Source organism: Lolium perenne, chromosome 2 (assembly GCF_019359855.2).
Source record: "Lolium perenne isolate Kyuss_39 chromosome 2, Kyuss_2.0, whole genome shotgun sequence".
Taxonomy (NCBI): Eukaryota; Viridiplantae; Streptophyta; class Magnoliopsida; order Poales; family Poaceae; genus Lolium; species Lolium perenne.
In genome coordinates this window covers 220,830,115-220,855,334 of record NC_067245.2, presented here as the reverse complement: position 1 = coordinate 220,855,334, position 25,220 = coordinate 220,830,115, and the positions used below count along the sequence as shown (strand labels likewise).

Here is a 25,220-nt window from a genome sequence, read left to right as displayed (position 1 = left end):
CCTCCTCCTCCACCTTCACGACCGGGGCCTCGCCGTAGTCGCACTCGTCATCGTAGTGGAAGTCGGCGCGGGTACCACTCCCGGGGCCAAAACGTGTGCCGTGCCATGGAGTTGAGGGCGTAGGCGGGGTGTGCCAGCAGATCCGGCTGCAGGAGCTCTCGACAACGCTTGACCTCATTGTGTCGTGCCCTTCTCTTGGCACCGGCGACAGAGGCACCCGACGATCATTTAGTGCCAGCTGTGGGGAGATGGACGTCATCCCACCCCGTCGGCGTCCTCTTTCGGTAGTGCCAACACACCATGTCCACGACAACGTATTGGTGGTTTCCCTCATGCTTGGTTAGCAAGGACCTGACCTCGTGGTCGTTCTTCGTCTTCTTCCATGGCCATGCCTTCCCCATGGCCTCGTTGCGGGGACTTGTCGGTGTACTGGAGGGCATGTTTGGTTGGGAACGGCAACGACAGGCGCAGTGTTTACTCGTGAGCATGGCTTGTTGCCTTAAAAAGGTCCAGGACGCGGCTATAGTTAATATCGGCGTTGGACTACAAACATGTGTCGCATTGCTGACCTCGAAGAAGGCCAAGCTCTCATTGACGGTGGCGCAGAATGCCAGCATCGTCCGCAAGTACTGGTGCGCGTACAATAGATGAAGCGAGCATCCAAAAGACAAAGCGGATATGGAGACACTGTCAGGTGGGACCGGCGAACGCAGAACGACACGCGCGGTCCGTGCCTTATCCGTCAGACATATTCCAAGCCCAAATTTGATCCTAGAATAGGTCGGTCCAAGCCCAAATTTGATCCTAGAATAGGTCGGTTCGCACGTATGTCAGTTTGCATCCCTGGCCGCTAAATTAGGATTTTTGTGTCATTCTATCCATGTGGACCGAAAGTTTGATTCATTTGCATCGAGGCGCTGAAAATGTAAAAAGAAAACTGCTCGCAGACAAATGGAACAATCACGGGCAAATCGGCGTTGTGTGGACATCGCTAATCTTGCCATGCGTGGTGCTCTCCAACAGTAAATTCGACGAGATACGTGTGGAAAAACGAATGACAAAGGGAAGAAAAAAGAAGAAAAGAGCTACGCACTGTACTAGCAAATGGAGCTGGGACGATGGTGCCAGGGGTAGTGTCCACGTCGTTGTCCGTCGGAATCCCACGGCCTGTCTATCTGTCTGTATGTTTCCCCGTGTTCTTGCGTTCCTCGTCCCGTCGATTCTCATTGATCCGAGATTTTGAAAGCGAGAGCGACGTCCGGTTTGGTAGCTGTCTCCCTGCCGGCCGGACCAACCGCACGCCGAATGCCTTCTTCTCTTCTAGAGAAGCTCTCGACGTGGGTTCGTTTGACCGTTCGTTTCGCCATTTTTGTGAACCTGATGTGACGTGCGGTACAACCCAACCAACCGGGCACGCTCATGGCGTGACCCCGTGCACGGACATGAATGGACAGCCACCGATATTGCCTTCGGAAGAGCACCGATAATGCAGTTCTGAACAATAGCTGGTTTATGGTTCAGTCTTTGCTTGACCGCAACCAAGTGCTCACCATACCGTCTCTCTGCAGTCAAGCTCCTTTTAGTCAGCTATCTCACACTCCTAATGCAGAATCCTTAATCTATCTTGAAAAATCTGGATGTCCACTCTTTTATTAAAAGTGGTATTTGCTGAGTTTACGATAAATATCCACTTCTTAATCTATCTCTTTTGCTAGCTCAGGAGCGGATGTAGTGAGTAGCTCCTGCCTTGATTACTGGCAGGTCATCACGTCGACCACTCCCTCTTCTTCCAAAGATCTGCGGACTGCGGTCATTCTCATCACTTGGGAGATATGGAAGGAGAAGAACGAACGCGTCTTCAACAACAAGTCCTCGCCGCCATCGGTAATCATGCACAAGATCCGGGAAGAAGGAAAATATTGGATCCTTGCAGGAGCCAAGAGCCTGGCAGATCTGGTTAGCTGATTTGTTCTTTTGTGGCCCTTGCCATGTACCTGTTTGCTTCTCCTATATCAATATAAGGCAAAAGCTTTTTTGCCCGTTTCAAAAAAGAGTAGCTCCTGCCTTCATGTCATCATGTGTAGTCTGACTAGTGACTACCTTGTCTGTGCAATACGAGCTTAGGCTAGTAATAGTGCGGAGTAACTTAGAGTAGTAACATAGCATATGTTACTAGTCTAAGTTATTAAGTAACTTATACGTGGTGTTATGCATTGTGTCATTTATCATGTTATACACTCATCTTGTCTTGAAAGTAGCTAGTTATCACTTCACTCTCTTTCTTCATTCATTGTCATGTCATATCACCAAATGTCTTGGTTTGTGTGATGTTACTAGCTACTATGAGTAGTCTTAGTGAGAAAAAAAACACATGTCACTGTCCATTTCATATTGGTTATTGCAGATTCGAATATATCTATATGCAAAATTCTCTATATACATTCAAATCGGCGACAACTATGAAACCGAAAGTACAATTTAACTAAACTGAAATTGCATTTTTGAAGTCAATAAATCTATATCTCTTATAAAGCAAAACCTCACTAGAAGGTCATTTAAGTTGTCTATCTCAACATGCAAGTTATCCACATCATCCATTCTATTAGCCATCCAATTTTCCATGTCATCTCCCACTAACATTCATTAATACTCTACATACAAGTCACATCATCTATTTTTTAAGTCATCCAATTATCCACATCATCAACTTTTAGCCACCAACTACATAACCATTTCAAGTCAGTTTTTTTTAAGTTAGCCTCTTGAATATTTACGCATCCTGCATATTCCTACAAATAATATCCTATTCCAATCAACTTATACTTTTTTTTTATAAAATAGAGTTATCGGAGAAATTCCTGCTGCAAGGCGCGGGGTATCCTTCTAGTATTTAAGACAACCTCGGCCTAGTGAGGCTTAGGTTGCCATTGGCATTACGTTGGATTATCCTCGTCATTTCCGCCCCACTCCCTCTTTGCCTATTTTCGTGCTACTCTTTTCTGTAAGAGGTCGTTTGGTATCCATCATTTGGGCCTGGAATCCTGGAATTCATTTTGGAATTCCATAGGTGGGCTGTTTGGTTGCTACAGAATTGGGCCGTCATTTCATTTAGGAATTCCAGCAAAATGATGCCATGGGTAAACACAATTCCATGCTGAAACCTGTCATTTGCGTTTCTCTATAGAAGCCATTTACAAATTCAATATTGAATTCTGCTGTCATTTGCAATTCCTGTGGCAACCAAACAAGTGTTCATTTATGAAATTACAATGTAAATAAAATGAATACATGTATTCATTTTAAAATGCTACAAACGAAATGAAAGCCTGGCTTCCAAACGACTTCTAACGGATTTTCGTCCTAATTTGACCCCTCCTTTTACCTACTTTCATTGCTATCTCTTAACAGTAATTTTTTTTTTTTTTTTGACATAGTTCGCAGTACAACAACCACAGACTGAGCATTAGCAAAACAGTAAGAAGTATGCAAACGGAGCTTTCGCTCCTATTCACGTGGAAGTCTCCCCTATTTCTCCGACTCGTGTGTTCAATTTGTATTTTAGATTCTGTGAGAGAGGATGCTACTTTATTTCTTACTAGCTTGTACATGAAATTTTCTTTTTTTTTCTTCGAGGTCTTGAAGTTGTATTAAATGATAAATACGTCTGGTGTGAAGCACAAACAAAACGGTCACATACCAAACATAGCTAATCAAGCGATTATATACTATATTTCTTGGCTAACAGTGATAGAACGATTAGGCAAGCTGTAAAGGAGGACTAGGCCGTGTGTTATCACGCTTTACATCGAAGTTTCAGTCGAAGAACGTGAATCCTGGTCACAAGTCAAGTTAGGCGAAAGCTAAACTAAACCAGGCCAATTACCAAGGACCAGCAAGTTTTCTAATCCCGCCTTCTCACGACTATGTGTATTAGTATAACCAAAGGCAGCGTCAAGGATTACTTTCATTCATGCTGCATTATTGCACTAACTAATCTAATCCGGTGGTGGACTCTCTCCTATCTGTGCGTGGTTGCTGGTGGGGAAGCTAGGGAAACAAGGCACAGGAAAAGGGGGCAGGAAACAACAGACCGAAATTATATTGCAGCCAGACCAAGCAAGCAACCCCTGCCGGCTCGACGATTGGCAGATTGTGCCGCAAGCGTCGTACCAATACTATGCTCCACTAATCAAACAATGTTTACTTAATCCATACCAAGAACATAAACTATGCTAATGCATGCCGGCTGTTTCCTGGCAATGGCCAAGGGCCAAGATTCCAGTTTATTCCTCCTTGATTCTGTCTTTGTAATGTAATCAAAGCTTGCGGGTTAGTTTAATCCCAACTTGCATATTAGCGGTAACGGGTTTCGGACTTTGATATATTAGACCCAGACTTGTTCTAGGAGATTCTCAGAAGTTACGCTGAAGCTAGTACACCCTTGCAAGGAAAATAGTAAGTGTATTTCTCTTGTCAACTTACTGCAAGATATATCCCGATATCCCCAACTGAGAATTCCAGGCTGTAAACCGCAACCTTGCATTTGATATAAGGTCTCATTCGAAGAAAAACAAGCTTTCTATATACTCGTCTGAACAATTCTATATACTGAGCATAATTTGTTCAGAAATACACCAGAGCTAATACACGTTTGAACAATTCTATACTAGCTAGATGTAGTGCATCTGTATTGTAGTTAGGCACTGGAGTTCATTGTTTTCTCCCTCCCCCTACCTGTGGAGCATACCAAGGAGATCGAGAAGCGCATCATATCTTCTTCTTCATTGTCTTCCTATTATTCCCCGGGTCCAAAGTTGTTGAAATTGAGGGATTGAATAACTAGATGGATGCTCGTTGATATCTATGCAAATCAAGAAAGGGAAAGGTAAAGAACTCAAGGGTGTCTTATATTGTGTTAGTGTGCGTGTAGTGCACTCTGCATGAACTGTCAGTGCTAGCGCTGATATCATAGTCAATGTAGTTTCTAAGCATCGACAAGAAAACCAACTGGCATGGCCACTCACGCCTTTAAACAACTGTGCAGGATAAGATGCTATGCTTCACCAGCGCCATAATGGCATCGGCCATTTACTTAAATCAGAGAAATGCTCTTCGGTGCTGTCCGGAAGATTTCTTTCAACAAAACCTGAAGCATACCAATGGCTGACAAGATGTATTAATTAGGTAGGGAAAGGGTGTTGATAATTCCCTATAGATTTTTTAAGCAGTATAATTCCCTATAGGCTTGCATTATTACACATTAATTAATAACAGTGGCCTGCCCTAGTTTTTTGGTCTTAACTAGTGTGCTGGAAAAACTGGTATTTGGCCTGCAGTCTACTCTGTTGCTGGGCTTCAGGCCTTCAGCGACGTATGGGGAGGGAGACCCAAAAAAATAAGAAAAGAAGTGAAAAGAGAAAAGATGCACTTATGTGATTCTGACTCAGAAAGTGAAAGAGCCGAACAAGATGAAGGTCCATAGGCCAATCAGCATGTGCAACAGCTGATTTTCCCAAATCAATCCACGTTTCTGCCGAGGAGGATAATAAAGGACAACATTCTGCTAGCCTATGAGTGTACCATACCCATTATATGCAACTAGGAAAAAGGGAAGCAATGGTTTTGCACTAGTAAAACACGATATGAGCAAAACATATGACATGGATGAATGAAATTTCTTGGAAGTGATGACAAGGAGGCTGGGTTTCCATGATAGATGGATTGAACTGATCATGAGGCGTGTGAGCACCGTCCACTAAAGAGCAAAGGTGAACCAAACACTCACATATGTCCTTCTACCGGAGAGAAGACTTTGGCAAGGTGATCCTCTCTCACTATATCTCTTACTCCTATGCGCTGAAGCTTTCTCGGCGTTTCTCAATAAAGCCGAGGAGGATGCCAGATTTGAAGGAATAAAAGTGTGGCAAAATGCCCCGAGTTTTAATCATTTAATATTTTACATATGATTCGATAGTGCTACTGAAAGCTAGTGAACAGTGTGCAAAACATCTGCAAGGGATCCTTAACTTCTATGAGAATTGCTTAGAACAAACAATAAACCTTGAAAAATATGCACTGATGTTCAATCATAATACCCCAAGGACTAGTAGGGGCGGGTGCTGAGAGCTCTCAATATCACCTCACATTGAGTGAGAATTATCTTGGGCTGCCGGTGTTATATCCCCTGGATCGACTAGGCTAGACTTAATTCGGTAGTATCAACTATATCATAAATCTACTTGCATATGTCCGTGGAAACTGAGAGAGAGAGAGAGAGAGAGAGAGAGAGAGAGAGAGAGAGAGAGAGAGAGAGAGAGAGAGATGAGAGGGAAGAAGTACCTTCTCCCTGTGAGGAGGAGCCGCGGTCGTCATGGTGGTGACGGTGACGGCGTGAGGTCGAGGCAGTGGCGACAGTGGAGCTTCCCGTCGGCACTGCGTGAAACCCTAATCGGTGGGTATGTCGGTGGGGCGTGTGGCAGCTCAGGCAACCTCGTACCGAGTGCCACCGGCCCCCAACACTCTATATAGCGCAGGCGACAAGGGCCCACCAACCAGATGTGGTTGGGCGCCCCTGATCAGGGCGCATGTCAAAAGGGGCTCGGTGGTTAGGCCCACTCGGGAAGAGATCACTCTAACAGTCTCCCCCTTGATCTCAACTTTACTTTATACTTTCACTTTATTCGTTCCATTTTGGATCTGTACATAGGGAATGTTTCATCGTCACAACTCTATTCCCGATAGAATCAGACAGCCACAATACACTTCTCTGTTTTGAAACAAATTCTTTTACTTTTGGGCCTCTTATGATCCAGGATAGGTAAGACTTTCCCTTAAACCCATGCCAGCTACTTGTTCCTTGAACACACTGGGTGGTAAGCCTTTCATTAGTGGATCCGCAAGCATATCTTTTGTCCTTATATGCTTGAGACTTATAGTTTGATCCCGGACCTTGTGTTTCACAACATAATACTTTACCTCAATCAGTTTCGTAGCAAAGCTGATTGTCGCCGTACATCTTTAGTGGTTTGTCAATTCTACCTACCACTTTCAAGTCGGGTATAAATTTCTTTAACCATAATGCATGCCCCGTGGCTTCATAACATGCTATAAATTCTGCATACATCGTGAATGATGCAACTATTGTCTGTTTGGAGCTTCTCCATGAAATAGCTCCCCCTACGAGGGCTGGGCGTTCGGTTTTTTTGGAAAATTCGGTTCGGTTCTTTCGGTTTTTGTGTATTTCGGTTTATAGGAGATGGGCACCGAAATTATCTCGGTTTTTTAATTAAATGGCAGTTCGGTTAATCGGCAATTCGGTTCGGTGTTCGGTTTTTAACCGAACCACACAAAATGACAACACCAGACAAACAATTTACATCTCTACCTTAGCTCCACACAGGAAAAACCCGTCAACTCATGATGTTCAAAGTTCTGCTAAAATGCATGATTATGTTCCAAACAGTAACACGACTGAAAGTCTTGTAGCAAAAATCAAAAACACACTTGACAGTTCATACGAACGAAAAAGGTAAAACTGATAAAATGAAACTGCAAACAGAAGCAGCTCAAGAACTTCTATTTTTTCTTGCGATTGGCTGTAGACTTGCGTGTGCCAGACTTTGGTCCTGACTTGTTTGGTCCTGACTTGCTTGTTCCTGGCTGGGAAGGTTCAGTACTTTTGCTTTTGCTAGGGATCGTTGCTTTATTTTTGAATTCTTGGATCAGCTCTGAAATAAACAAACAAGGGAAGCAATTCATTATTGCAGATTATTCGTATGTGTGTAATTAAATAGGAGTAAATAATTATATGCTTTATAGACTCACCTTCCTCGAGTTTGGCTAATTCTTCCGTGTTCTCTTGAATATTGATGGGAGTGGACCTTCGAAGCCAATCTTGTGTACAGATAATACCTTCGACCATGAAAGGCGTAAGTGATGTCCTGAAGTCATCTAGGACACGTCCGCCCGTGCTAAAGGCACTCTCAGATGCTACCGTTGAAATTGGAATAGCAAGGATATCACGAGCCAACCATGCCAATACCGGAAATCTTGAAGAGTTTGTCTTCCACCAAGCTAGGATATCAAAATTTGTGCTCTCAATATCTTCACAATCTTCAGCTAAGTATTTCTCTAGTTCAGATTTGCTACTGTTGCTTGCACCAGTATTCAGCCTCATCCTCTTGCCAATTAGTTCCTTCATCAGACTTGCAGCACCTCCTTTTCCACCTTCTGTACGTGGAGCATCAGTTGATTGAGGAGCTGAATCAGTCGCTACAGGAGCATACATAACCCTGTATTCCTCAAACAACTCATATAGACACTTGTTAATTGCAGACCAAACTTTCTGGCCATTTCCATCACCATACATTTCCCCAATAGCTATCTCCGTGTACTCAGAAAGCTTGTACCTTGGATCAATAACAACAGCCATAAAGATCATCATGTTGATGTTTTCCTTCTCTTTTCCCTTTCCTTTCTCCTTTTCTTTCCCCTTCCCTTTCTCCTTCTCTGTGTCCTTCTCCAAGTCCTTCTCATGCCACTTCCCCCAATACTTGTCATATTTATCCTTCATTCTCTTCCCCATTTCTTTTTGGAGAGGGTCCTCACTCTCAAGCCAGTTGCGCACCAAAAGGTTGACTTCTCCAATCTCGTGAAAGAAGGTGTTAGCCGTCACATTAAGTGATGCTGAAACACGGACAGTTATATGGGCAAAATATCCAAGGAATTCATCCATCTTCTTAGCATTATCCCAATCTTGCTCCTCGGGAACCCCTGGCCCTTGAACCTTACCATTTTTCTCCCTGTTTAGATCAATGGTGAAGCATGGATCTTCGTCTGCATACCTTGCAAACACTTTTTCATAGATGATTGCAGCCTTTAACATATCGTGTGTCGAGTTCCACCTAGTGCAAACATCAAGGTTTAAAAATGCCTTGCTGTCCACTTTCTCTAAATCAGCACATTCCTTAAATTTATCCAACCTAATACACAAAATGCAAATAGCCAATCAGTAAAGTATTTACTCCCAGCAATGAAAAAACAATTTAGAATGTAAGAATTAAAAAATAAACTCACCTTGTTATACCATTCTTGACGTATCTCACAGCAGCACGTACACGCTGTACAGAAAGGTCAACCTCTTTCAGACCATCACTAACAATTAAATTAACAATGTGGGCTGCACACCTCATGTGAAGATATTTGCCTCCTGCTATTAAAGTTTTCATGTGCTTCCTTACATAACCAATACCTCCGTCGTTTGAACTAGCATTGTCAACTGTTATTGTCATTACTTTATCTAATCCCCACTCCATCAAACATGTAACTAAGTGTTTTCCAATGTCCTCTCCTCTATGACCCTTTATCTTGAAAAAACCAATGATCTTCTTATGCAGTTTCCAATCCTTATCAATAAAATGGGCAGTGACAGTCATGTAACTATCTTGTTGTTGTGAAGTCCAGCAATCAGTTGTGATGCAAACACGTTCACATTGCTCTTGGAAAAATAATTTCACCTTGGCTTTCTCCTCATAATAAGTCCCTACCGCATCCCTAGTACAGGTCCTTCTAGATGGCGGTTTGAACCGTGGGCAAGCTATAGCCATAAATTTTCTAAAGCCTGATTTTTCTCCAAAAGCAAATGGGAGCTCATCTTCTATGACCATTTGAGCGAATGCAGCCCTAAGTTTATCGGGATCAAATTTCCAACACCCTATAAAATCTGTTACTTGCAAAACACCTTGCTTTTGATCTTTAAGATGTACGTGAGGATTTCTTTTGCAAACTTTAAAATGCTTATTGAGGGCAGTGGTACCATTGAAAACTGAATGTGCTTTGATCTCACGCTTGCAATACTTACACTTGCCCTTCATCAAGACACCTTCCACAAAGACTTTGTTGAAGTGATTCCACATATCAGATCTAGGTGCCATCTCTTTTCTTTGTGTCTTAGCATCACCACTCTCCTTGTCCTTGTTAGCAGCAGTTGGCCCCTCTTCCTTCTTTCTCTCTAACCCATCCATAGGTTCGTCATCCACCTGCACAATCTCCTTACCATGGCCGTCGCCATCCTACATAGTAGAAAAAATATGCTCACTTGTTAGACTAATTGTAATATGTGGTGCGCACAGAACTTAGTTTATAAGATCTACCTGCGGAACATCATTCCCCTGGTTCTGGACATCAAGGTCGGACGACTCACTTTCCGTGCCCATCTCAATGTCTTCACTCGACATCTAAACAAATAGGCATTCAGAAAATGTCAACTCTTAATAATCATCTACGTAAACACTAGATTGCCGGCGCTGGTGGCCACCACGGCGGCGGCGCTCGGACAAATTCATGTAGCCGTGTTGCACAAAAACAAGGAACGACCAAAGAACGATCTGCATCGGAAAGGCTGTCGGGCGTCGGCCAGCGAGGATGCGGCAAGCCAGCAACGGAGACTATACAGGCGCACGAGAAAATTACCTTACCAGCGTTGCTGTAGTGGGCTTGCCGCGTCCGCCTCGCCGGCCGGAGTCGATCCACGCGACGGTGCACGTCAGCTGGCTAGGGTTCTCACTTCTCACGTTACGTTACGGGCGGATGCAGATGCAGATGGGAATGACGAATAGGGAATGGTGCCCCTAATCGCGCCTGCCGTGATTACATACGATGAACTGATGAAGGATCGATTGTTGATGGATGTGTACGTGCATGGGGCTGCTAGGATACGTGCATGGATCTGGCCTGATGGGCTTTTGTATACATTTTGGCCCATATATTGGCAGTCTGTACGTACATCACACGGTACTGAACACATATCTCGGTTCTTTCGGTACTTTCGGTTAACACAGGGTCAAAACCGAATTAATATTTTAGAATTCGGTTTATCACATTTACTAACCGGGATTAGTCTCGGTTAATTCGGTTTCGGTGAGTTCGGTTTCGGTCCCGGTTTTTTCGGTTTCGGTTTTCGGTTCCGGTTTTTTATGCCCGCCCCTGTACGAGAGTGAATACATATCCAGATGTGGATTTTCTATCATCTTTATCTCCCGCAAAATCTGCATCTGAATACCCTCTTATCTCTAGAGAATCAGATCTTCTGTATGTTAGTATCTAGTTCTTTGTGCCTTTCACATAACGCAACGCCTTCTTTACCATTTTCCAGTGTTCTATACCTAGATTTTCTTGATATCTACCGAGAACCAAGGTGATAAAAGCTAAGTCAGGGCGAGTGCACACTTTCCAATGGCCGAAGCATATGGAACCGCTTTCATTTGATCGAGCTCGTATTGATTCTGGGGACATTGAAGTCTCCTAAAACTGTCGCCCTTGACTATAGGGACAGGTGTGGTATTGCTCTTATGCATATTATACTTAGTTAGAATCTTTTCTAAATAAGCCTTTTGCGATAATCTAGTACTCTATTTTTCCTATCTCGATGAATTTCTATGCCCAAAACATATGATGCTTCACCAAGATCTTTCATATCAAAATTTGAGGACAAGAACTTCTTTGTCTCTTGCACTAGACTAACATAACTGCTGGCAAGCAGAATATCATCCACATACAGGATTAGGAAAATATATTTCCCACTTTTAAACTTTGCATAAACGCAATTGTCCTCAATATTTTCATTAAATCCAAATCTCTTAATTGTCTCATTAAACTTTAGATACCACTTTCTAGAGGCTTGCTTTAATTCATAAATGGATTTCTTTAAGCGGCATCCCATTTCTTCCTTGCCTTCGATAATTAAACCCTTGGGTTGTTTCATGTAGACATTTTTCTTCTAAATTCCCGTTTAGAAATGCCATCTTTACATCCCTTTGATGCAACTCTATCCTCCCCTTCGAAATATGGCCTAATCGACAATGACATAATTTTGATGATTCATCAGTTCTTTTTCTTTTCTTTTGTTCTTTTTCTGACGCGGATACTTGCTCATTCATTTTACATACAGACAATACTTTTCACGCAGGGATAATAAATAAAGTTCATCGTGGAGTAAAGCAACCCCCACATAAGTATTATTACACCATATGGCACACTTGCCATGTCCAAAATAACACTGATAACTGTCTTTATCCAAACGTGAAACACTAATCAAATTTCTGTGTAAAGAAGGAACAAATAAAACATCTTTAAGCTGAATGGTTAAGCCATCAACTAACTCCAAAAGGACGTCGCTAACAGCTTCAACTTTTGCTTGAACTCCATTCGCGACTTCAATGCATCTTTCGCTTCTTTGCGTAGTCCGCGTCGAATGGAATCCCTGTAAAGAATTTGCAACATGAATAGTTGCACCTGAGTCAATGCACCAAGTAGATTTCGAAAACTGTGTATACAGGGATTCATTTACAAAGGAAACTACATTGTTACCTCTCTTTGCCATTAGTTCCTTTAGCCAATCGGGACAATCTTTCTTGCAATGTCTAGTCTTCTTGAAGTGAACACACTGATCTTTGTTCACTAGCATTAGCTTGTACAGCTGCATTTCCCTTTTGCATATGGCTTAGAAGGAGAGCCATTGTCACATAATTTAGAGAACCTCCATTCTATGCTTTGAGCATATCCTCCTCTTGCACACACATGACTATAGTCTTTTCTATGTCCCACTTTTTAGGATTCATGTTGTAATTGACAACGAAATTGTCAAACTTTCCTGGCAATGAAGCCATGACCAAATGAACAACAAGTGCAGGATTTAGCTCCAGGTCATCATCCATGGGCTTTAGCTTTGCAGCCATGTTGCTCATCCTAAGGATGTGCTCACACTAGTGTACTTCTCTATTACCAGCTGCTTCAGCAACTGGGTTGCATATGTCTTTGAAGAACCAGTGAACTGTCTATTTATCTTTTCCAAGTACTCCCCAATGGAAGCACACTTTGCAATAGAGCCCACGATGGCGTTCTCAATTGTGTTCTTTATAATGCCATGCATTTCTTATTGGTTGTCTGCCACTTTTAGTTCTCTGGGTGTATCTCATCTCCACTGGAGCATGATCCCTTTTCTTTTTCTGCCATGCATCATCATCATCCTTGTCATCTCTGATAGGATCAGCAGGCTTTGTGGGTTGCGGTGTTTCAATCACCCAGCCCACCTCAGCACATACGAAGTCGAAATCCACCTTCTTCCTGCACTCAGTGTAGTTGTCCCCTCTTAGGGTGGGAACGTCCTTATGCAGCTCATCAAGTACTACCCTCTTTAAAACCATAGATAACTGAGAACAGTACAATTGCATATTACAATCGAGCGTTGGTCCAAATTAAGACATGCAACTGTTAGTGTAAATAAAACTATATCGCCATTGGGCAGAAAATAGAGATAAGTGCACATATCATTGCAACAAAACATGATCATGTCATTAGTAACGTTGGTCCAAAAATAACTGAACCATAATTGTCACAATAATTGCTTTAATAATCGCTTTAAAATATTAATGAACACTTTCGCATTTTTCAAATTTAAAATGCACTTTATAACTATTTGCAGTGGAAACTTTGAATTTAAACTATTAACTTTGAACTTTTCAGAGGCATAACTCTCACTTTTAATTTCTCAAGCAAATATTACGTTGGTCCTATTTATTCAGAAAAATACTAGACAAAATTTGGCCAAAAAACTGCCCAAAACTTCCTAAAAAGCCTTTGGAAATAATTAACAGGAAAAAAGCCCATGGGCCATGGGCTATATTGCTGTGCGCCTAGCCTGCACAGTTTGTTTCTAAGGCATTTTTTGGGATGGTTTTTGGCCAATTTTTGTCTAGTTTTTTCTGAATAAATAGGACAAACGAAATATTTGTTCAGAAAAAAAAGTGAAAGTTCATGCCTCTGAGTTTCTGCTGCAAATAGTTAAAGATGCATTTTAAATTTTAAATTTTGAAAATGCAAAAGTGATAATTAAAATTTTAAAGAGATGATTAAAGTAATTATTGTGACAAATTATGGTTCTGTTATTTTTGGACAAACGGTTATTAATGACATGATCAAGTTTTGTTGCAATGATAATTTCTCTATTTTCTGCCCAACGGTGGCATAGTTTTATTTGCACTAACAGATGCATGTCTTAATTTAGACCAACGTTAGATTATAATATGCAATTGTACTGCTCTCACGTATCTGTGGTTTTCAGGAGGGTACTACTTGATGAGTTGCATCAAGGATGTTCCCATCCTAAGAGGGGGTAACTACACTGAGTGGAGGAAGAAGGTGGATTTCGCCTTCGTATGTGCTGAGATGGACTAGGTGCTTGAAACATCGCAGCCCACAAAGCCTGCTGACCCTGTCAAAGATGACAAGGATGATGATGCATGGCAGAAAAAGAAAAGAGATCATGCTCCTGTGGAGATGTCCTACACTTTAGAGAACCAAAAGTGGCTGATAGCCAATAAAAAAATGCATGGCATTTATAAAGAACACAATTGAGAACGCCATCGTGGGCTCAATTGCAGAGTGTGCTTCCGCTAGGGAGTACTGTTGGAAAAGATAAAGAGCCAGTTCACTGGTTCTTCAAAGACATATGCAACCAAATTGTTTAAGCAGTTGGTAACACAGAAGTACATTGGAGGTGCACATGGCATCAGGGAGCACATCCTCAAGATGAGCAATCTGGCTGCAAAGCTGAAGCCCATGGATGATGACCTAGAGCTAAAGCCTGCACATCTTGTTAATTTGGTCATGGATTCATGGCCTCAACAGTTTGACAATTTTGTTGTCAATTACAACATGAACCCTGAAAAGTGGGACATAGAAAAGACTATAACCATGTGTGTGCAAGAGGAGGATAAACTCAAAGCACAGAATGGAGGTTCTCTAAATTATGTGAAGGACAACAAGAAAAGGAACTTCACACAAAGCAACAATTGCTCTCCTTCCAAGCCATATGCAAAAGGCCAAGTGTAGCATCATCATCAGTACCGACAGGACACTACAAAAAAGATTGTCCTAATTAGCTAAAAGAATTAATGTCAAAGAGAGGTAACAATTTAGTTTCCTTTATAAATGAATCTCTGTATACACAGTTTTCGAAATCTACTTGGTGGATTGACTCAGATGCAACTGTTCATGTTGAAAATTATTTACAGGGATTCCATTCGACGTGAACTACGAAAAGAAGCGAAAGTTCCATTGAAGTCGCGAATGGAATTCAAGCAGAAGTTGAAGCTGTTGGCGACATCCTTTTGGAGTTAGCTGATGGCTTAACCATTCTGCTAAAAGATGTTTTATTTGTTCCATCTTTACACATAAATTTGATTAGTGTATCTCAGTGTTATTTTGGACATGGCAAGTGTGCCATATGGTGTAATAATACTTATGTTGAGGTCACTTTACTCCACGATGAGCTTTATTTATTATCTTTGCGTGAAAAACTATTATATGTGTGTAAAGTGAATGAGCAAGTATCCGCATCGTAAAAAGAACAAAAGAAAAGAAAACGAACTGATGAATCATCGAAATTATGGCATTCTTGCTTAGGCCATATTTCGATGGGGGAATAGAAAGACTTGTTAAAAATGATATTCTTCCTCCATTACAATTCTCAGACATAGAACAATGCATAGATTGCATTAAAGAAAAATTTGTAAAACAAATTAAAAAGGGTGCAACTCGAAGCACCGCAACACTAGAAATAATTCACACTAATATACGTGGACCATTTCCTATGGAAAGTGTGGATGGGTATGATTCGTTCATAAAATTCACGGATGATTACTCCCGATATGGTTATATTTATCCAATCAAAGAAAGAACAGAAGCGTTGGATAAATTTAAAATGTTCAAAGCTAAAGTTGAAAATCAGCATGATAAAAGAATAAAGATAGTGAGATCTGATCGTGGAGGGGAGTACTACGGTCGACATATTCTATATGGCCAAGTCCCTGGACCTTTTGCAAGGTTCTTACAGGAGACTGGAATAGTTGCCTAGTATTCTATGCTGGGCGAAACTCAGCAGAATGGGGCAACTGAAAGGCGTAACCGTATCCTTGTGGATATGGTGCACAGTATGATGAGATATTCCACCCTACCATTGGGATTGTGGATTGAGACGTTAAAAACCGCTATTCACATTCTAAACAGAGTACCAAGCAAATCAGTGCCCAAAACACCGTATGAGCTATGAACAGGGAGAGTGCCTTCTCTAAACCACCTGAAAGTGTGGGGGACCCCTGCTGAGGCCAAAGTATTTAATCCAAATTTCTCAAAGTTACATACCAAAACAGTCAGCTGCCATTTTATTGGCCATCCTGGAAAGTCAAAAGGTTATTGTTTCTACTGTCCAATAAATACACAAAGTTTGTGGAAACGATACATGTTGTGTTCTTAGAGGACGAAATGATGAGGGGGAGCATGGTAGCTTGGAAAATTGATCTTGAGGAGAAGAGGGTGCATGCACATAATCCGATGACTCAGGAGCCATTTTTTGCGCTACCATGTGCACCAAAACCGATAATCCATGCGGTTGTGGTGCACGCGTCTGTTGTGACTCCACCCATGACAACGATGAGTGAAAATTTGGAGCATGTCCATCAAGAGCCGAATGAACCATTTATTATGCATGAAAGAGAGCAACAACAGCCACCTCCAGAAGCTGAGCCACAAGTTGAAGAATAGAATGCTCAAGAGAATAAGACCCTTAGAAGGTCTACAAGAGCTAGAAAATCAGTCATTTCGACTGATTACAAAGTTTACAACACAAAACAGTTCATATGGAAGGTGATCCCACTTCATATGAAGAAGCCATGAGAAGCCCAGATTCATCAAAGTGGGTGGAGACCATGAAAAACGAAATGAGATCGATGAGTGCTAATAATGTTTGGGTCTTAGAAAATATATTCCTAAAGGAGCCAAAACAGTGGGATGCAAGTGGGTCTACGAAATAAAATATGACTCCAACGGGAATGTAGAAAAGTACAAAGCATGACTTGTGGCAAAAAGATTTACACAAAGAGAGATTACAATGAGACATTTTCTCCAATCTCATGTAAGGATTCCTTCAGAATCATGGACTAGTTGCACATTTTGATTTAGAGTTGCATCAAATGGATGTAACGATAACATTTCTAAACGGGGATTTAGAAGAAAATGTCTACATGAAACAACCCAAGGGTTTTATCATGAAAGGAAGGAAGAAATGGGATGCCGACTAAAGAAATCCATTTATGGATTAAAGCAAGCCTCCGGATAGTGATATCTAAAGTTTAATGAGACAATTAAGAGATTTGGATTTAAAGAAAATATTGAGGACAACTGCGTTTATGCAAAGTTTAAAAGTGGAAAATATATTTTCCTAATCTTGTATGTGCATGATATTCTGCTTGTCAGCAGTGATGTTAGTCTACTGCAAGAGACAAATTTCTTATCCTCAAATTTTAATATGAAAGATCTTGGTGAAGCATCATATGTTTTGGGCATAGAAATTCATTGAGATAGAAAAAAATGGAGTACTAGGACTATTTAGAAAAGATTCTAACTAACTATAATATGCATAAGAGCACTGCCACACCTGCTCCTATAGTCAAGGGCGAGAGTTTTGGGAGATTTCAATGTCCCCAGAATCAATACGAGCTCGATCAAGCGAAAGCGGTTCCATATGCTTCGGCCATTGAAAGTCTACAGTATGCACAAGTGTGCACTCGCCCTGACTTAGCTTTTATCACCGGGGCACTCGGTAGATATCAAGAAAATCCAGGTATAGAACACTGAAAAATGATAAAGAAAGCATCACGTTATGTGAAATGCACAAAGAACTACATGCTAACATACAGACGATCTGATTCCCCGGAGGTAAGAGGGTATTCAGATGCAGATTTTGCGGGAGACAAAGATGATAGAAAATCCATATCTGGATATGTATTCACTCTCGCAGGGGAGCTATTTCATGGAGAAGCTCCAAACAGACAATAGTTGCATCATCCACGATGTATGCATAATTTATAGCATGTTATGAAGCCACGGGGCAGGTATTATGGTTAAACAAATTTATACCCGACTTGAAAGTGGTAGATTGTATTGACAAACCGCTAAAATTGTACTGCGACAATCAACCCACAGTATTTTATGCTCACAACAACAAGTCAAGTACTGCTACGAAACCGACCGAGGTAAAGTATTATGTTGTGAAACACAAAGTCCATGATCAAACTACAAGTCTCGAGCATATAAGGACAAAAGATATGCTTGCGGATCCGCTAACGAAAGGCTTACCACCCAGCGTGTTCAAGGAACACGTAGCCGGCATAGGTTTAAGGAAAAGTCTTACATATCTTGGATCATAAGAGACCCAAAAGTAAAATAATTTGTTTCACAACAGAGAATTGTATTGTGGTTGTCTGATTCTATCGACAATAGAGATGCGACGATAAAACATGTCTTATGTTCTGATCCAAAATAAAACAAATAAAGTATAAGTATAAAGTTAAAAGAAAAGTTAAGATCAAGGGGGAGAATGTTAGGATGATCTCCTCGCGTCCGAGCCCAACGGCTCTAACACGATCCCTTGACCTTGTCTGCGCCCTGATCGGGGGGCGCCCAACCTTATCCTTGGTTGGTGGGCCCCTATCGCCGCACTATAAATGGAAGTGGGGGCCGGAAGCACATGGTATGAGGTTGATCGTGCGTGCCAACACCCCACCGACAAAATCCCTACCGATCTAGGGTTAAGCGCGTGTGATGTCTACTTCCCCCTCCTTTTCCTGTAGACAGTGTTGGGCCTCCAAGAGCAGAGGTTTGTAGAACAGCAGCAAGTTTTCCCTTAAGTGGATACCCAAGGTTTATCGAACTCAGGGAGGAAGAGGTCAAAGATATCCCTCTCATGCAACCCTGCAACCACAAAGCAAGAAGTCTCTTGTGTCCCCAACACACCTAATAGGTGCACTAGTTCGGCGAAGAGATAGTGAAATACAGGTGGTATGAATATATATGAGCAGTAGCAACGGTGCCAGAAAATAGCTTGCTGGCGTGTAGTTGATGGTGGTAGTATTGCAGCAGTAGTAACACAGTGAAACAGTAAACAAGCAGTAGTAACGCAGCAGTATTTAGGAACAAGGCCTAGGGATCAGACTTTCACTAGTGGACACTCTCAACATTGATCACATAACAGAATAGATAAATGCATACTCTACACTCTTGTTGGATGATGAACGCATTGCGTAGGATTACACGAACCCTCAATGCCGGAGTTAACAAGCTCCACAATTTGTTCATATTTAAGTAACCTTAGTGTAAGATAGATCAATACAACTAAACCAAGTACTAACATAGCATGCACACTGTCACCTTCATGCATATGTAGGAGGAATAGATCACATCAATATTATCATAGCAATAGTTAACTTCATAATCTACAGGAGATCATGATCATAGCATAAACCAAGTACTAACACGGTGCACACACTGTCACCTTTACACACGTGCAGGAGGAATAGAACTACTTTAATAACTTTGCTAGAGTAGCACATAGATAAATTGTGATACAAACTCATATGAATCTCAATCATGTAAAGCAGCTCATGAGATTATTGTATTGAGGTACATGGGAGAGAGATGAACCACATAGCTACCGGTACAGCCCCGAGCCTCGATGGAGAACTACTCCCTCCTCATGGGAGCAGCAGCGGTGATGAAGATGGCGGTGGAGATGGCAGCGGTGTCGATGGAGAAGCCTTCCGGGGGCACTTCCCCGCTCCGGCAGCGTGCGTGGGAACAGAGACTCTGTCCCCGGATCTTGGCCTCGCGATGGCGGCGGCTCCGGAAGGTTCTGTGGTTTTCGTCCAACGTATCGGGTTTTCGATCCGGGGCTTTATATAGGCGAAGAGGCGGCGCGGGAGGGTCGAAGGGGCGACGAAACCATAGGGCGGCGCGGCCGGGGGGGTGGGCCGCGCCACCCTATCATCTGGGGGCCCAGTGCCCCCTCTGGTCCTTCCGGGTGTTACGGATGCTTCCGGTGAAAATAGGAACTTGGGCGTTGATTTCGTCCGATTCCGAGAATATTTCGTTACTAGGATTTACGAAACCAAAAACAGAAAACAGAGCGGCACTTCGGCATCTTGTTAATAGGTTAGTTCCAGAAAATGCACGAATATGACATAAAGTGTGCATAAAACATGTAGATAACATCAATAATGTGGTATGGAACATAAGAAATTATCGATACGTCGGAGACGTATCAGCGTGCCGACGGGAAGCTCCATCATCGCCGCCACTACCTCACCCACGCCACAGTCGTCATCAGCATGTCAACGTCTGCAGGATCCTCCTCATAGGGAGAAGGTACACATTCCCCTCTCCCATCTCTCCGTTTTCTATCGCATATGCCAAGTTAAACTATATAAACATATAGTTCTACCGATTACATCTAGCCTAGCTGATCCATAGTTTAACACCGACTGCTCATGTTTTTTTCATATAGATGTTCACCTGAAGACACAGACAGTAGATGTTCCACTTCCCCTGAACTATGAGCAGCTAGTACAATATTCCCTATTTTGATACGAGAATCTTCAGATAAACAGAGGTTAAATGCATGGTAGGTAAAAAAAGGAGGGCGTACCGTTGCGTGTAAACCAATCTGCTCCAAGTTTTTCACACTGAGAAGCAAACGATGTGGTCATTGAAATCTCAGCACGAAGGAGATTAAGCAAGAAGATGCGCGGCGATAGCCATCGGCTCGGGAGCTGTTGGCGCATTGCAGAACCGCCAGTTTCTTGTGCGTTCGGTTCGGCAGGAATCCTACATCCTACATCCTCGGAGCCGGAGCTGTAGGCCTTGCAGCAAGGGGCCACACGGAACGGAGCTTGCTCTGGTAAACGGCCGTGTAGGTCCAGGGACACGCGGCGAAGGTGCAGCCTCGTGAGGAAGAAGGGGATGGGATGGAGTAGGCCATCCGGCAGGGCCTAGCGGCGGCGTAGCCGGCGTCCATGATACAGATTTGCGTAGTTGCGTTTCTGCGGAGAAGAGTTCTGGAATTCTCACGGGTCATGGGTCGGAATCTAGGTCAAAGCGTCAAGTCCCCTTGGGCCTAGTCCAGCTCAAGCGTTTTTGGATAAAAGGGCCTAAAATAGTGGCAGAGATGTTTCGAGCCCATCTTATCAGGTTCTCCTGGTGTTGTTCGGGCGAACACAAATCCATGGGTCCCTTTCATTCTCCACGTCATAGAGTTTTTTCTTTTTCTTTTGAGAGCTCCACGTCATAGAGTAGGTCGGGGGTCCCATCGGCTGAGAGGCTCGAAAAATATCTCTCTGCCCAGCACCAGATTCGCCTTTTAATGTATCGAGCGATACGTTTGATGAGCAACTCAAACGAATAAAAAAAAAGATTCACCTTTTAATGTGGTCCTGCTAAACAAGAGAAATCTGGTAGGAGCACCCCACGCACGAAGGGGGCTACCGGCTACATGTTTTTTTGGTGGCTTGAACAAGGATGACACTATAATTTAGCTTTACTCGAGTTTCGGCCCAACACGAGCTAAATAGCAATTACAAAGGGAATGAGTGCCATTAGCTCTAGAATAGAAGTCCTAAGTTGGTAGTACCTTGGTTTATATTTTGGACCAGAGTAATAATTTCTAGCCATACATGTAAACATTCTAAATATTTAAACTTTCTCGTCTATATATGGATAAAATACATGGCCCTTTGCAAGATGGAAAGACATCATGAAATGAGTTACTTGCGAATACATACACTGAAAAAAAATACATACAATACATCACAAGTTACATAACTCATTATATGTCAACTTATCTTGTGAATTTGCACCATTGTATTTATTTATAATTTTGTACCAAAAATCACATCGACATGTTTATTAAATTATTTACACGTGTCAGTATTTGTCTAAGAGCTTGCATTTTTCTTAGTCAAAGAAGTATCAACAGGTGCTTAGAAAGTTTTTTAAAAATAAAGGTTAAGTAGTATTTGATACGTAATTTGACGTGTTGTCAATGTATATAGGCACAAGGTGGATATTTGGAAGATGCACAATGTTGTGTGGTTCAAGCAAAGGTTCCCTAATAATCATTTCTATTGTAATCTTTAATTTTTGTAGTCGCAGTTAATTGCTGACAATTTTCTAGACAAGCAAATAACAAAGAAAGTTTGAGCTGGGAGCATTGCTACTCAAGAAGGTGATCAACAAGGTGCGCACAAAGGCGTCACGAAGGATCCTATGATATTTTAATTGAGAGTACGCGAAAGCGTATCTTAATTTTAATTTTATAGAAGGCAACAATTTTTTTACAAGAAACTTCAAAACCCTGCGAATAGAGCTTGAAGAACTCCACTCACTCTGCACACTATGGCTACTCTCTTACATCATGTGGTCTCCCTCCTACACTCACACTTAGCCAAATAGAAAATTCTTGAAGATCTAACTAGCTAACCGCTCTGCCATGCATTACGGCCTCACATTGTTAAAAACCCAAGCATTCATGTGTTTCCACAACTTCCAACATCTAAGGATGGTGAAGGAGTCGAACTTTTCCTTATCTCTGCCGTGGAAGTGAGCTCTCGAAGACTCCCACCATGATTCAAGCCGTGACTCTTGGTGTGGTTCATGGATATGCAGAGGTTCATGGATATGCAGATGTAGATCATGAATACACCTGAACCACACCTCATGAGCGTAGAGGCACTGCATTAGCAAATGATCCTGTTGAGGGTATACTTTATGGGTATATCAACGGCATGGCCTAGATCCGGCAAGCCCGGTGATACGTCCAATTTGCATCACTATTTTGTATCATAATTTGCTGCTATTCATTGATATATTTCATATTTGGACACAATACTTATGTTATTTCATTTATTTTGCATGTTTCATCATTATTGGAGGATCGAGCACCGGAGCCAGGATTCTGCTGGAAAAAGCACCGTCAGAACGCAATATTTCGGAAGATCAATTGTGGAAGGAAATTATACCAAAAATCCTATTTTTCCAGACGACGAAGGAAGCCAGAAGGGGGAGCTGAGAAGGCCCAAGGTGGGGCCAGACCACAGGCCGGCGCGGCCCATGGCCTGGCCGCGCCACCTGGTGGTGTGGGGGCCCCACAGCCCCTTTCGCCTCCTTTTTTTCGCGAAACCCTTCGTCCCGAAGACCTAAGCCACAGAGGGTTCCTCACGAAGAGTTACAGCCGCCTCTGCGGGGCGGAGAACACCAGATTTGAAGGGAATTTCTCCCTCTATTTGCCAACACGCCATTAATATGGAAGATGATGCGAAGCCTGTTGTTGAACCCCAGCGTCGTCTAATTCCTAAGATGAAGGATGTGGTAAGAAATGAGGTATTACGACTTCTTGAAGCTGGTATTATATATCCTATTGCTGATAGTAGATGGGTTAGTCCTGTTCATTGTGTTCCTAAGAAAGGAGGAATGACTGTTGTGCCTAATGATAATGATGAGCTCATACCTCAAAGAGTAGTTGTAGGTTATAGAATGTGCATTGATTATCGAAAAGTTAATAAAGTTACTAAGAAAGATCATTACCCTTTGCCTTTTATTGATCAAATGTTAGAGAGGTTATCTAAAAATACTCATTTTTGTTTTCTTGATGGTTATTCTGGGTTTTCACAAATTGCTGTTAAAGCTAAAGATCAAGAGAAAACCACTTTCACTTGTCCCTATGGAACTTATGCTTATAGACGTATGCCTTTTGGTTTATGTAATGCTCCTGCTACTTTTCAAAGATGCATGTCTGCTATTTTTCATGGTTTTTGCGAGAGTATTGTAGAGGTATTTATGGATGATTTTTCTGTCTATGGTAATTCTTTCGATAATTGCTTGCGGAACCTTGATAAAGTTTTGCAGAGATGTGAGGAAACTAACCTTGTTCTTAATTGGGAGAAATGCCACTTTATGGTTAATGAAGGAATTGTATTGGGACATAAAATTTCCGAGAGAGGTATTGAAGTTGATAGAGCTAAAGTTGAAGCAATTGAGAAGATGCCCTATCCTAGGGATGTTAAAGGTATTCGTAGTGTTCTTGGTCATCTTTGGGTTTTATAGGAGGTTTATTAAAGATTTCTCCAAGATTTCAAAGCCTCTTACTAATCTTCTTCAAAAAGATGTACCATTTGTTTTTGATGATGATTGTAAGGAAGCTTTTGAAACTCTAAAGAAAGCCTTAACAACTGCTCCTATAGTTGAACCTCCTGATTGGAACTTACCATTTGAAATTATGTGTGATGCTAGTGATTTTCTTTGTAGGCTATTGTTCTTGGACAATGAGTAGATAAAAAATTGAATGTTATTCATTATGCTAGTAAAACTCTTGATGCTGCTCAAAGAAATTATGCTACTACTGAAAAAGAATTGTTAGCTGTAGTCTTTGCTTGTGATAAATTTAGATCTTATATTGTTGATTCAAAAGTTACAATACATACTGATCATGCTGCAATTAGATACCTTATGCAAAAGAAAGATGCTAAGCCAAGGCGCTTATTAGATGGGTACTTCTGTTGCAAGAATTTGATTTACATATTGTAGATAGGAAAGGTCTTGATAATCCTGTTCTTTGATAATTTGTCTAGATTGGAAAATATTGCTTATGATCCTGTTCTGTTAATGATAGTTTTCCAAATGAACAATTGGCTGCAATAAAGGTGAGTTCGTGAGGCAGTCCTTGGTATCTTGATTATGCTAACTTTATTGTTTCCAAGTACTTGCCTCCAACCTTTTCAGCTTTCGGCAAAGGAGGAAATTCTTTTATGATTTGAGGCATTATTTCTGGGATGACCCACACTTATATAAAGAAGGAGTGGATGGTATTCTGCGAAGATGTGTTCCCGAATATGAACAACAAGAGATATTGAGTAAATGTCATGGTAGTGCTTATGGAGGACATCACGCAGGAGAAAGAACCGCGCAAAAGGTTCTACAATCAGGTTTTTATTGGCCAACTCTCTTCAAAGATGCAAGAAAGTTTATTTTATCATGTGATGAATGCCAAAGGGTTGGTAATATTTCTAGACGCAATGAAATGCCTATGAATTATACTCTTGTTATTGAACCGTTCGATTGTTGGGGATTTGACTTCATGTGACCATTTCCCACTTCAGAAGGTAACAGTAATATACATGTTGCTGTTGATTATGTTACTAAATGGGTGGAAGCTATACCTACGAAAAGTGCTGATGGTGAGACCTCTTTAAGAATGCTTTTAGATATTATTTTTCCTAAATTTGGAGTTCCTAGATATATTATTACTGATGGAGGTTCTCATTTTATTCATGGCGGTT

The 25,220-nt window shown here is 41.7% G+C and overlaps 1 protein-coding gene across 1 annotated transcript; it reads right to left on the bottom strand.

The window, feature by feature from the left end:
- Positions 1-7,575: 7,575 nt before the first annotated feature.
- On the bottom strand, positions 7,576-12,928 carry LOC127329164 (zinc finger BED domain-containing protein RICESLEEPER 2-like). The gene is made up of 5 exons (XM_051355700.1): positions 12,782-12,928; positions 10,152-10,235; positions 9,076-10,070; positions 7,825-8,981; positions 7,576-7,727 (listed from the first exon to the last, which is right to left on the bottom strand). Exons 1-5 carry the CDS (start codon positions 12,926-12,928, stop codon positions 7,576-7,578), a joined length of 2,535 nt encoding a protein of 844 aa, XP_051211660.1.
- Positions 12,929-25,220: the final 12,292 nt, after the last annotated feature.

Excerpts from the sequence above, each read along its gene's own strand:
- LOC127329164 (XM_051355700.1), bottom strand. The coding sequence starts at position 12,928 with ATGCATGGCATTATAAAGAACACAATTGAGAACGCCATCGTGGGCTCT. Across the intron at positions 10,236-12,781 it reads CCCAGTTGCTGAAGCAGCTG|ATGTCGAGTGAAGACATTGA; the intron begins GTAATAGAGAAG and ends CTATTTGTTTAG. Across the intron at positions 7,728-7,824 it reads ATTAGCCAAACTCGAGGAAG|AGCTGATCCAAGAATTCAAA; the intron begins GTGAGTCTATAA and ends TGTTTATTTCAG.